This window comes from Pagrus pagrus (genome assembly GCF_965226575.1).
Source record: "Pagrus pagrus genome assembly, chromosome: 2".
Taxonomy (NCBI): domain Eukaryota; kingdom Metazoa; phylum Chordata; class Actinopteri; order Spariformes; family Sparidae; genus Pagrus; species Pagrus pagrus.
Window position 1 is genome coordinate 31,906,654 of NC_140186.1, and position 12,917 is coordinate 31,919,570.

A 12,917-nucleotide genomic window follows, 5' to 3' on the forward strand; every position below is an offset into this window, starting at 1 on the left:
TTGTTGTCTTTAAACCATTTCTGTGTAGCTTTCTCCTGCAGTGGTTCGGCGATGGAAGTCTGCCAGCAGACTTTTCACTAGAAGCAGCTCAGTAATGGTAGGCCCTACTGTAAATCAGTTTGAGGTGTTAAAAGCTGTCCTTACTTGAAACTCTCCAGTCTGGATCGCATCATTAATGATGTTCTATGGCTGTTAAGTGAGGAGGAATTGATTTGTTTGCGTGGACCTTTTTATTGTTGAATATAACAGTGCTGAGCTTGGTCCGCTACAAAAACAATGAAGCGGGAAAACAATTAAGGGGGTGAATCTTTTTTAAAGGCACTGTACATGACCCAATACAAATAAACATTAAATAAATAAAATATATAATTCTCTTTTTTTCCCTCAGGTTAGCCTAATGTTAGCCTTATACTAATATCAATCACCTTCAAGTTTCAAAACTGGCCAGAGATACGTGTTGAAGTGTGGCAGATATAATTTTAAATCTTGTACATTTAAGGGTTTGACTTAAAAATCTTTCTGAACTAATAAATACTCTCTTTTTTTTCACAGTGCCTCTTTCTCTTGAGGCTAGTACTACTGTCATGGTTACTCCAGAAACAGGATTTTACAACACCACTACTCCAACACTGACCACCCCTCCAACTCCAGCACCAACTTGTTGCATGACTACATCTACATTTCCAACTCCAACAACAACACCACAACCTCTGTCACCAAGCCAGATTATGTGTCCTGAGGGATGGGAGGTGTTCCAGGGACGCTGTTACTACTTTGTGAATGAGGCCATGAACTGGCCTCAGGCTCAGGTAAACAATGAACAAGACTGCACCATCCAACACACTGTCTATAGAAAACCCAATGATAATTAATTATCAATTACTGGATTGTTGGATTTGCTGCATTCATTTCTTCTATGGCTATACTGCACAGAGCCTATAAAAAGCAATCACCACTTAATTGGTTTCCCCTTTTATTGCTTTTGTAAATGGAATCATGTTCAACATACAAAAAATATAAAAAAAAACATTTACAAAAAATGAATCTCTTTAATGTCAAAGATTTCTACAAATTGATGTCAATTAATTGAAAATATATAATGTAAAATAGGTGATTGCATAAGTATTTGCCCCCTTTAAATGAACTGACCTAATTCAACAGAGGCCAATTGGTGACAGTAGTCTTACAATTAGTGACATGGAGATCACCTGAGTGCAGTGAATGTGTCTCAAGTGATTGTAGTATAAAGACATCTGTGTTTAAGGTCCAGAAACTGGTTAGTCAGTGTTCCTGGCTACAATTACACCAATAGAAGGCACCAGAACAATATGTCATGTTTCCATTACAGATAAAAATTAGAACGAGAAAGATATTTTTTTTTGGTTTTGTGTGTTTTGAAAGGGATAATAAATGCAGAGAATGTCCTGATTGCCTGTTTTAATCTCACATCTGAAATGGTCTGCCTTGATAAAGTAGGACCTTGACCGTGTGCACATGGTCACATTACTGTATGTGCACATTATAATGGAAGACTTTAATGTGTCTCTTATTGTCCCTCTGTTCTTTTTGCCTCTACCAGTCGAGCTGTGCCATACTCGAGTCCATGTTGGCCTCCGTCCACAGCACTCAAGAGTACGGTTTCCTGCAGCAACTCACCATCAATAATGGCAATCAAAATGCTTGGCTGGGAGGTTTCTACCTACAGGTACAGTCATGATATAATATTATTAGCCATGGGGTTAGTAATCTGCAGCACCACAAAGAAATAAAGGCACCAGAGACAATCAGGAGAAAAAACTGAGGTAGTGACATATAATAATGAAGGATGTCAGGGAAAATCAGACCATTTTTGTATGGTCTCTGTCAATGTTTGTATGCTCTTCTATCTGTGTGGACACTTTTATAAACACACTACAATACAATAAATAATAGAGACTTTACACTTCACTTTTTTCTTGGATGATCTGAACACCCTGCTATATGTTATATGTACAATGTTTATGCTGAACATAACGTCCATGCAGAGACATTTGCTAATTACTGCATGACAAAAAAACAAACAAATTTTGTGCATTGAATATTTCATTGTGATGAAACAATACTACAAAACTCAAAAGGTATTTTAGGACCAATCCCATGTTAACTCTAACGCCATTGATGACTACTGATGACATATGATGGTCTTGAAGGGTTGTCCTATTTCCTGGGGGGAGATTTCAACCACCAATCCTTGTAATTCTGTTCTGAGGGGCAAGGGGGCACTCCCATAGGACCTCAGTGTAGCCTTTGACATGGTTAACTATGCTTTTATTATCATTGAGAGGTTTGTTTTTCTTCTTTCTTCTTTAAAAACAGTGTCAAGTCTTGTTGCATCCATTCAGAACTCCCTCTGCATTTTTATCCAAAACTGAATCAGTCAAAAATAAACAGTTCAATGTCAAACCCCCTGCAAACTCACCTCATTCAGCGCATTCATTCAATACACAAGGCTCATTCATTCTACACACACACAAAAATAAAGATGCAGTGTCTTAATACCAGGAAGTAATCATTGCAGGTTTCCACACTGATGTTTTTTTTATTCCTTTTCAGCACACCATTGGCAGCTCTGTGTTATGATTGCTAACAGAGTCTTTGCCCAGCAAATATTAGATACAAAATAATGTTGAAATGTGTTTTCCCTTTGTGTTTTTGTAGAAAAGGCTCTCACTCAACTTTTTTTCTGTTGTGCTCATTTTTACATGTTGACATTTAATTTTTATGTGCCCACATTTTTGATTGTTATTTTAAATTAGTCTCCACTACAGCAAAGCACCAATGATGATCTTGTGCTCTCCTCCAGGACCAGTGGTTATGGATTGATGGATCCTGGTTCTACAATAACAGCTGGAGCATCGAGTCCCCAGACAGCAGCAACCCCTGCCTGATGCTCAATTCTTATGGTAAGAAAACACACACATGAAGGTCCAGGGACTCAAATTTTTCATTGTTTAAGTGGGTTTTACAGACTACATCAGTATGCCTGATGGCCAGCGGCCAGTAGAAAGCAGAAAACAATAGTGACTGTCTGAGCATGATTTAGCTTGTCTCACTCATGGACTTCATTTTCAGAATGAAAAATCAAAGCTTTCAGACACTTCAGTGGGTTTCATTACCTGTACAGTCATGTAATTCTCTGCTCCATTATTCTCATGGCCTTCTTCAAAACTTTTCTTTCCACAGAGGGATGGAGCAATTCCCTATGCAATGTTTATGGTTATTCGCCCATCTGTATGAAGAACTCCAATGTCCGTAAGTCAATGCTTTTTTCTTTACAACAAACATATAAAGGTGGTTCGTTGTGAAGTTGTAAAAGAAGATACATTCAGAAAGAGACAGAGACTTACAGTACTCTTCATGTTGCAAAGCTTTTTTCACAAACACTGTGTATCATGGGGCTGCCATGATTAGAGTTCTGTGAACAGCCTGAAACAATTTAGGTTGAATGTGGAACATCTCAAAAACAAACAATGTGAGTTCTCTCTGCTTTGGGAGGATTTTTGTATCACCAGTCTAAGATGTCTAAAGCTTAGCGAACACAAATGACTGATGACATGTCGTATCTTCATTTTGTTGGACGTTCACAGCACCAGAGATGCTGTGTCCTCAGGGCTGGACGGGGTTCCAGGGCCGCTGTTACTACTACAACTCTGATCCTCTGACCTGGCCTGCAGCTGATGTAAATATGCAGTTAAAGTGGCATTAGAGCGTATACTCATATTCAGATTGTTTTTATATGCAACTAGATAAACATGCAGATTAGAGAAATACAAATTCAATTCTTTATTCATTAATTTATAATGAACATAATTTTGCTGTTGTAATATTTACATTATCAAGTAGGACACTGACACATTTCCTGCTGTTTTTCCTCTGTACTTCTTAAGGACTGGATTTGATGATTTGATGACACAAAACTATATTTTGTCAGTTCTTCAAAACAGTTAAATTTATGTGGAGCTATTATAGTGAAGAGACAACAGTGTCAAAGACGGCTATATATTATGTTGCAAAGATGTCTGCTGAAGTTAGCGTGCTAAGCTCCACCTCAACCTGTCTTGTAATACCACTTTACAAGAGGTGATAGTCTGATCGCCCCCATAGTTTCAGCTAGGAGATGTAAAAGTGGTGAGTTTGCAACTAAGTCTTATAAGTAAACAAAATAAAATAAGACATAAAATGTTGAGAGAACTGCCTTTAAAACAGCTTTAATTCAAACTCGACATAAACAAAATAAACTCACCAAAACAGTCTTGGTTTGTAAAAAATAATTCATAAAATGTGAAAATATCCCGGCTCTACACACAGACTCTCAGGCCACTGGCTCCACGACTGACTGAGCCATGAGCTAACAGTAGCCAGCTACAGCCATCGATAGCTAGCAAAGAGCAGCTGCTGTTGGCTACTCTGGTTATATGCTGGCCCCTGTGTTTTTGGAGGTACCTTCAAATTCTGCCGATTTTCTGCAAATGACACCTTTAGGGCCCATGTCCACATAACATTTCTTTCTGACAGAAAAGCGCTGGCGGTGCGTTCAGGAGTGCTAAGATGTGCGCTGAAGGGAAAAAAACGCTTGTCTATATATGACAACAATATCCTGACAACTGCCGCTGTATAATTGACATTGCCCCTTTGCTGTTTACTAGCTATTTGTTTTTTTATTTGAAGTCAGGAAATCAGAGCAAGGAGGATGTGGGTGCATGACATGACCGGTAGGAGACAAAAATACGGTGAATATTATCGCCTAGGCCAGGAAAAAGAGTGACGATGAAGTCACCTGCGTCTCACTCTAATGCAACTCAGGGCAGCCCCCTGCTGCCGCAGATGCCCATACCTCATTGGGAACAGTTGAAAAAAGATGATGGCGCCTTGAAAAAAACGCTATGTGGACACAGGCTTTAAACATACACAAATACAGACTTAGTTAGCTTTTTAAGTTGAATCTCAAACATGATGTTATTTTTCAAGAACCAGATTATCGTGCCAGAGGGAGAGTTGCAGCACCTTATGTGATCTGTCTCACGTAATCTCAAATGTAAACAAATGGAGACAGTTTGCTGCAGTAAATAATACTTTGCAGTGAGAAATAACAAAAGCAGAAGAAAAGCATGATAAAATGGTTGGGGTGAGTTTTGTTATAGTCAAGTAGTACAGTAGTATGTATGTTAGCTAACATTATCCTGAAGGGCATGGGTTTATTACCGTTGTTTTGCAACACTGTCAACATCTCCGGGATGTCTCTCTCATTGGCTATTGTGAAAGTACTGACGTAACGACAATCGCGGTCATCAAGATTTTGAATCCTAAATATCAAACACTTTGGTATTTATTGGGCCCCGATGAGCCTGGAACAGTTTGGGAGGTTTAAGGCTGGATCTATACCCGCTTCACATTACCAGATAATTTAACCTTCGAAACCGACAAATCTCGCTGACCAGATTTCTCCTCCGATTGTCGGGAGGGGCGAATTGGATCATGTTAGCCGGGAAGAGTGGGACCCTGCACCAAATGTTGACTTATGAGGTTCAAGTGCTGACTTTCAGCTTTGATTTAAGGTCATAAACAATCCATAATTGTTGAATAAAAATCAGTTATTGCAGGTTTCAAGTCATCACAGTGTTTAAAAACAGTTGCACAGTTGCTTTCTTTCCTTCTCCATTTGCATCTATTTCTCACTCATCCTTGGTCACCTTCTGATCCCTACCTCCTGTTTATTCCATGCATCATCCTTCTCTGTCTCCTTTGTCTCCACCAGGCTACCTGTGCTGGCCTAGGGGCCAGCCTGGTCTCCGTCCACAACCTTGAAGAGTATTCCTTCCTCTATCAGCAAACCAGTGACTATGGATTGTCTTACTCCTGGCTGGGCGGATTCTACCTGGATGTGAGACAACATAACAACACATTCATATTTTCTGTGTTATTACTGTTGATAATACTGTTGATTTTCAGACTTTAATATAAGGTCCAAACCATTCCTTTACTGAACAGGCATTTCACAACATATTGTCATTTTATGCTTCACTTTGGTAATAGTATTGGGTTTTAAATAACCACAACAGTCAACTCATAAGGCCAATGTATCATTCAACATTGCTGTAGAATAACAGTAACATTGTACAGCTGCCTTGCTCTTCCCATTTGAATATGTTTCACTGTGTCATTTCAGGACCAGTGGTTGTGGCTCGATGGTTCCTGGTTCTATCAGGGATTTTTTACTGCGATGTCATTAGACAGCGTCGACTCATGCCTTTCAACTTACAGCGCCGGTAAGAAAACACACTCACACAGTTCGTTCTTAGTTTCATTCAAACAAGTATGCTCCCAGTCTGTATGAACAGCAGTCTGTATGAATAAGATCTAATATTTGGAATAGATACAGTATGGGTTTTCTGCATAACATTTGCAAAACTCTTCATACTTAAAACAGTTCTCTGCATATAACATGAGAACATTTTTGCACCTACAGCTTTTAACTCTTTCACCGTTTCTGTCTTTACAGATGGTTGGAGCAATTACCCCTGCGATCAAGGCTGGCCTTCATTTTGTGTGAAGGATGCTGCTGTGTGAAGGGTGCACATTAAACCTGCAACTCACACAATACAGACGGAGTAATAGAATATTTCAGTCAAGTACACAATTAACCCTCATGTATTCTGAAGACTATCGTGCAAATTTTTTAAAGCAAATTAAAGAGTCATTTATCATCCCAGAGCCACTTGGTGGTTATTTTTTCAGCAATTTATTATTATGAAACATCTAGCCTACTGTATCAAATGACAGCCCACAGCACAGAACTGTGTTCATCCAAATCCCACATGCCTGTAAAAGCATTTGAGCCCTGGTGATATGTTCAGTGGGACACTACATAATTACAATCTCGCTGTTAGCTAGTAGTTAATATGCTACATTTTTTCAACAATTAGTAATTAGCAGTGGCTAAGGACGGGCTTCAGTGCACACTAGTTACTCAAGCACACACACACTGCTAAGAATAGTGTACCTACTCCCATTAGCTAGTGGACCATAATAATTGATAGGCTGGCTATCCACCTGTTGGCAAGAATAATTTATCCAAATTGTTGTCAAGTAAGCCAACCTCTTGAAATGTATGTTTAACACAAAAGCCTAACTAAAGTTATAATTCTTCAGGACTAGTATTATATGTAGCTTGTTATCCTAACATTATCTCTTGCATGGTTGTTGACACGCCACTGAGGGCAGCCTCAATGCTGATGCCAGCTGAACTGCTGCATTGCTGCTAAGAGGGGGGTTGTTTCTGATACCAAAAAACATATAACGGTTGTTTTTTTCATACTTCGATTTTATGCTCTGATCATTAAATGGGAAATGAAAAAACGGGCCATGGGCCGAACATGATTTTGATATTTAGTTTGTCCGATTTGTGTGACCCAGAAGTTATTGACTTCTTCGCGTGTTGCACTTGATAAGCGTGCACCAACAGTTCAGTGTGAAAGAAAGCCTTAATAACCAGAATCACGCAGTGATTGTATGTCAGTGAATCGACACCATGGCCGCACTGGAACCATACGCTAATATAATAAAAGACTTATTTGAAACTGGGAAGACACAAGACACAAGAGAGATGACAAACTTATTTTGTCATTTTGACATTTTTTAATTTCCCTTTTAAGTATTTTTAAGTATTAAAAACCAAACTGTTATTTGTTTTTTGGTATCAGATTCATAAACAAATAACAATTGTTTATTCATTTTCCGATTTTGGTTCCCCAAATGAAAATTAAAAGAACGAATGATTCACAGATTTTTCTCCTCTGTTCTTTTCTTTTTTGTTCTTACTGCCACTTTGAACTTTGAACTGCATGACAGCCCGTTCTGCTTGCAGATGTGCTCAGCTGTCAGTGTTGACAGATTTTGTGCCTATAGCTACCACGTCAAAGTGTCTCGCCACATGTTCAAATAGAAACTTGACATTGGACAACATCAACATACATTTTACCCAGCAATTACCATTGCATATCTGTATAAGACAAATAATATCATGGAAAATATGAAATAATATATAAATATATAATTATATAAATATAAAATAGTTTGTTTTTCATAGTTTATTAATAGGTTTCATAGTTTATGTAGACTAGGAATACAATCTTGTTACAGATTGATGGGTTTGCGTTTTTTAGCATTTGTATACCAAATGGCACTGATAGTAATTTGATCACAGGCACATTTCCAACTTGGCAATCAATCACAAGGGCCCTATCACCACCAAAGAAATTGTTGGAGGGCCCGCTCTCTCTATCCATTTGTAAGATAAGATAAGATAATCCTTTATTGAGCCAGAGAAGGGAAATTCAAGTGTTGCAGCGACACAAAGTACGCAAAGTAGCAAATATGTATCACTGATGCAAGATCTGCCACAGAACTTGTATACACATTAGAGTATCTTATCCAAAGAGCAGACATGTGAAGAAACCATCTGCTTGCCAAGGGTGCATTTTATTTCTTTGCTTCATATAGAATAATGACAGTTGAGCTTCAGGTGATGAATCCACGGATCCAGGCACTGCCTTTTGATAGAGTACAGTGAGATATAAAATACATCTATGTAGAGTTCAGTGTGTTCCAGTCACACATCTGACTTTGGTTTATTTTCTTCATAACATTCAGATGAGCCAATATTTGAGGGAATACATGCCAATTTCTTTTATTATACTCATTGGAGAAATTACTCTTTTCTTCATGTTCCTTTGAAAATTGAAGTTATATAATTTGATACTATTCTGCTTCTAATAATTGTACATTTTATTGTTTTACTGTCAAGGGGTTTAGTGATTGTTCAGTTGATTTTGTGGATAATTGTCTTTGGCATCTTTATTTCTTTTTGCTCTCTGCATGATTAAACCAGGAACAATGTAGTGTGTAGTAGTTCTGACCAAATAGTGGCATGAATGCAGACTACTATTCCCTGTCTCCTGTCTTTTCTCTCTTTTTTACTTTCTCTTGCAGTTATCTCTACATACTTTACTCACAGATGTTCTCCCTTTCTAAGGCCTTCCTTTCTCCCCAGTGAGCAAAAAGTGGTCTAGAGCACGTCTTTTAGACATCAATTATGGACATCCAAGATGTCTAAAAGACGTCCTCTGGGGAGCCAGAATGAAAGTTTTTTATACGTCTTTTCTGGACGTTGTATAGACGTCTATATATTGTTTATCGACTAATGCTGTCTGTCAGTGGACGTCCAGATCATAGCCAGTATGAACGTCTATTCTCAACTAATTCTGGATGTCAGTGGATGTATAGATTATGGCCTGACTGGATGTCTTTTCTCAATGACATTTATCGACTAATTCTGGCTGTGAATGGACGTCCAGATCATGGCCTGGCCATGTCAAATGGCCTGGCCATGTGAATTAGTCGATAAACCACATATAAACGTCTATACAACATCCAGAAAAGACGTATAAAAAACTTTCATTCTGGCTCCCCAGAGGACGTCTTTTAGACGTCTTGGATGTCCTTAATTGATGTTTAAAGGACGTGATCTAGACCACTCTTTGCTCACTGGGTCTCTGTTCCTTTCTTTTCTAAGGCTCTCTCAGGTGGAGAAGTACATCTGCTTTCCCTGAAGCATCAAAGACAGGTGGTGTCATAGACATCCCGCCATCTGTTGCTTTGTCTTCAGTATTACACCAGGTCTGAGTGTATCAGTTAGCTTCCATGACCCTAAATAGTAGGACAGTACAGTAGACTTTGTCACATAGGTGTTTTTTCTTGCAGTGAATCTTTGCTTCAATTGCAATTTCCCTTATTTCCCTTCTTCTTCTTCTTCTTATTATTATTATTATTAATAATAATAATAATAATACGAATAAGAATAAGAATGATAATAAGAACAATAATAATAACTAGAAAAATTTGTATTTCCTACGAAAATACAGTGTGAATGCTGAAAGCTGAAGTGATTTTGGAAATCTGCTGAATGTGCTGGAAAACACTTGCCTAATGCATAAAAAATGCATAAAACTATGAGAATGAATGGTCAAGAATTTGCAGAAAAAGCAGAATTTTTCAAAGCTGAAAAGGCAGAAAAGGTGAAAAGGAATAGGCCGAATGGGTTGGAAAAGCTGAAGATTTTGAAAGTTGAACAGTTTCTAAGGTGAATATTTTGATAGTTGAACAGTTTCTCTAGCTGAACATCAAGCTGAATATTTGAAAAAGTTGAAAAGCTGAAAAGGTTGAAAAGTTGAAAAAGGTGAAAAGCTGAAATGGTTGAAAAGCTGAAAAGGTTGAAAAGCTGAAAAGTAATAGGTTGAAAGAGCTTAAAAAGCTGAATATTTTAAAAGCTGAACAGTTTCTCTAGCTGAACATAAAGCTGAATATTTTAAAAGCTGAACAGTTTCTCTAGCTGAACATAAAGCTGAATATTTTAAAAGTTGAACAGTTTCTCTAGCTGAACATCAAGCTGAATATTTGAAAAGGTTGAAAAGCTGAAAAGGTTGAAAAGTTGAAAAAGCTGAAAAGCTGAAATGGTTGAAAAGCTGAAAAGGTTGAAAAGCTGAAAAGTAATAGGTTGAAAGAGCTTAAAAAGCTGAATATTTTAAAAGCTGAACAGTTTCTCTAGCTGAACATAAAGCTGAATATTTTAAAAGCTGAACAGTTTCTCTAGCTGAACATAAAGCTGAATATTTTAAAAGTTGAACAGTTTCTCTAGCTGAACATAAAGCTGAATATTTTAAAAGCTGAACAGTTTCTCTAGCTGAACATAAAGCTGAATATTTTAAAAGCTGAACAGTTTCTCTAGCTGAACATAAAGCTCAATATTTTGATATTTTAACAGTTTCTCTAGCTGAACATGAAGCTGAACATTTTGAAAGTTGAACGGTTTCTATAGCTGAACATAAAGCTGAATATTTTAAAAGTTGAACAGTTTCTCTAGCTGAACATGAAGCTGAATATTTGAAGAAGCTGAAAAGATTGAAAAGCTGAAAGTAATAGGCTGAAAGAGCTTAAAAAGCTGAACAGTTTGACAGCCAGACAGTTTCTGTAGCTGCACATATGCTGGAGCAGTAGCAGAATGAAATTTGAAAATGTCCCCATAAGAATGAATGGGAAAACACCTCCCAAACAGCTGCAGGTTTAGAAAAAAGTGTAATGGTTATGGCCAAAATATGTATACAGTGAGTAACAGGAGACATTGCTGAACCCTGTGATGTGTTTTTTATTTCTGTAGAGTGAAAAATGAGGGCACAAGAGCGAGAGACAAAACCGGTACCATCTGCTCCACTCCAGAGATTTAGGCTCAAAGTTAACACTGCGGCTTATGGGGGAGTTGCTGGAGTTCTTGTCACTCGAGGGCTTCTACAGTCAAAAGTTTAAGTCCTACATCTGAAATAAGACCATCATCTGAAAGCCAACAAGATTTCCCACATTTCTATGTATATATTGTCTATGTGAAGTAAAAGATGTGGGACCCAAATCAAGCTGAAGAGAGTTTTTTCTAAAGTTTTTGCAGCTGCTCTCCACTCTAGCGATGATGTCACCCACTCTAGCTCACGCAATACACACCCATTATAAACCCAGAAGACGAGCTAAAAGTCCTTCAAACTAAAACTGTAATAATTTCAAAACCGTAAAAGATTTTAAAATTTTGAAAAACAAATTCAATAGTTCAAGGTCTTGTGACTATTTTAAAGTTGGAATGGTGTCTCTAGCTCAAAGTATGAGAGAGCAGAAGAGGTTGAAAGTGGATGAGTTTTGAAGAGGATTTGAAGATTTTCCCATTTGCTTCCATATTAAATTTTTTTTTGAAAAAGCTGAATATTTGAAAAAGTTGAAAAGCTAAAAAGCTGAAAATAAGAAGGCTGAAAGAGCATAAAAAGCTGAACATTTTGATAGTTGAACGGTTTCTATAGCTGAACGTATGCTGAAGTAGTAGCAGAATGAAATTTGAGAAAATCCCCATAAGGATAAATGGGAAAAAATTTTGGTTTTAGTTTTGAAAAAGCTGAATATTTGAAAAAGTTCAAAAGCTAAAAAGCTGAAAAGTACAAGGCTGAAAGAGCATAAATAGCTGAACATTTTGATAGTTGAACGGTTTCTATAGCTGAACGTATGCTGAAGATGTAGCAGAATGAAATTTGAGAAATTCCCCATAAGGATGAATGGGAAAAATTTGGCAGAAAAAGCTGAATATTTCCAAAAGTATGAAAGATAGAAAAATGAAAAATAGAGGCAGTAATGTCCTTAACGAGCTGAACATTTTGATGGTTGAATGGTTTCTGTAGCTCAAAATTTGAAAGAGTAGAAGAGAGCTGAAAAACGTACGGAAGCTGGAATAATAATAATAATAATAATAACTTTAATAAATTCCGGAAGAACAATAGTGTGAATGCTTTGAAGCATTCACACTAATAATAATAATAATAATGATAGTAGAAGTCAAGCAGGACCACAGCAGCAGGGCCAACCATCATCCATGGGAACCTGCGAGATGAGAGAGCACAGACACTCTGGGGAAGTCCTCATGTTGCCAGGTGACACGACAGAAGTCCAGCATGGCAGACAGGCAAAATAAGAATTTGAGTAAAAGAAAATGTAAAAAAATGTTTCAGTTTCAATGTATGGAACAAATTATTTACTCAAAATTCAGTGTCCATCCAAATGTACAATAGGTGGCTGATGACAATATTGTATTTTTATTTCATAGCTTTAATTACATGAAATTAATATTCACATTTTAATCAAGTTTAGTTTATAAATCACCTTCAGAGAATGCAGCTATAGGGTTGATTAGTCATGCCATTTACAATTCAGCCAGTTATCTGACCAAAGGTTACAAAATCTGTCTACCAGCAATAACTCACTGATTAACATGTTGTATTTTGTTTGTTTGATAT

The 12,917-nt window shown here is 37.4% G+C and overlaps 1 protein-coding gene across 1 annotated transcript; it reads left to right on the forward strand.

Annotated features, from left to right (window-relative positions):
• Window positions 1-728: 728 nt before the first annotated feature.
• LOC311263902 (type-2 ice-structuring protein-like) lies at window positions 729-6,668 on the forward strand (the record flags this gene model as incomplete). The annotated part of the gene is made up of 8 exons (XM_084364266.1): window positions 729-809; window positions 1,580-1,705; window positions 2,843-2,942; window positions 3,223-3,291; window positions 3,627-3,718; window positions 5,795-5,920; window positions 6,206-6,305; window positions 6,539-6,668. The coding sequence occupies 8 exons, from the start codon at window positions 729-731 to the stop codon at window positions 6,604-6,606; spliced, it is 762 nt and encodes a 253-aa protein (XP_084220392.1). The 3' UTR covers window positions 6,607-6,668.
• Between the last annotated feature and the right edge of the window lie 6,249 nt (window positions 6,669-12,917).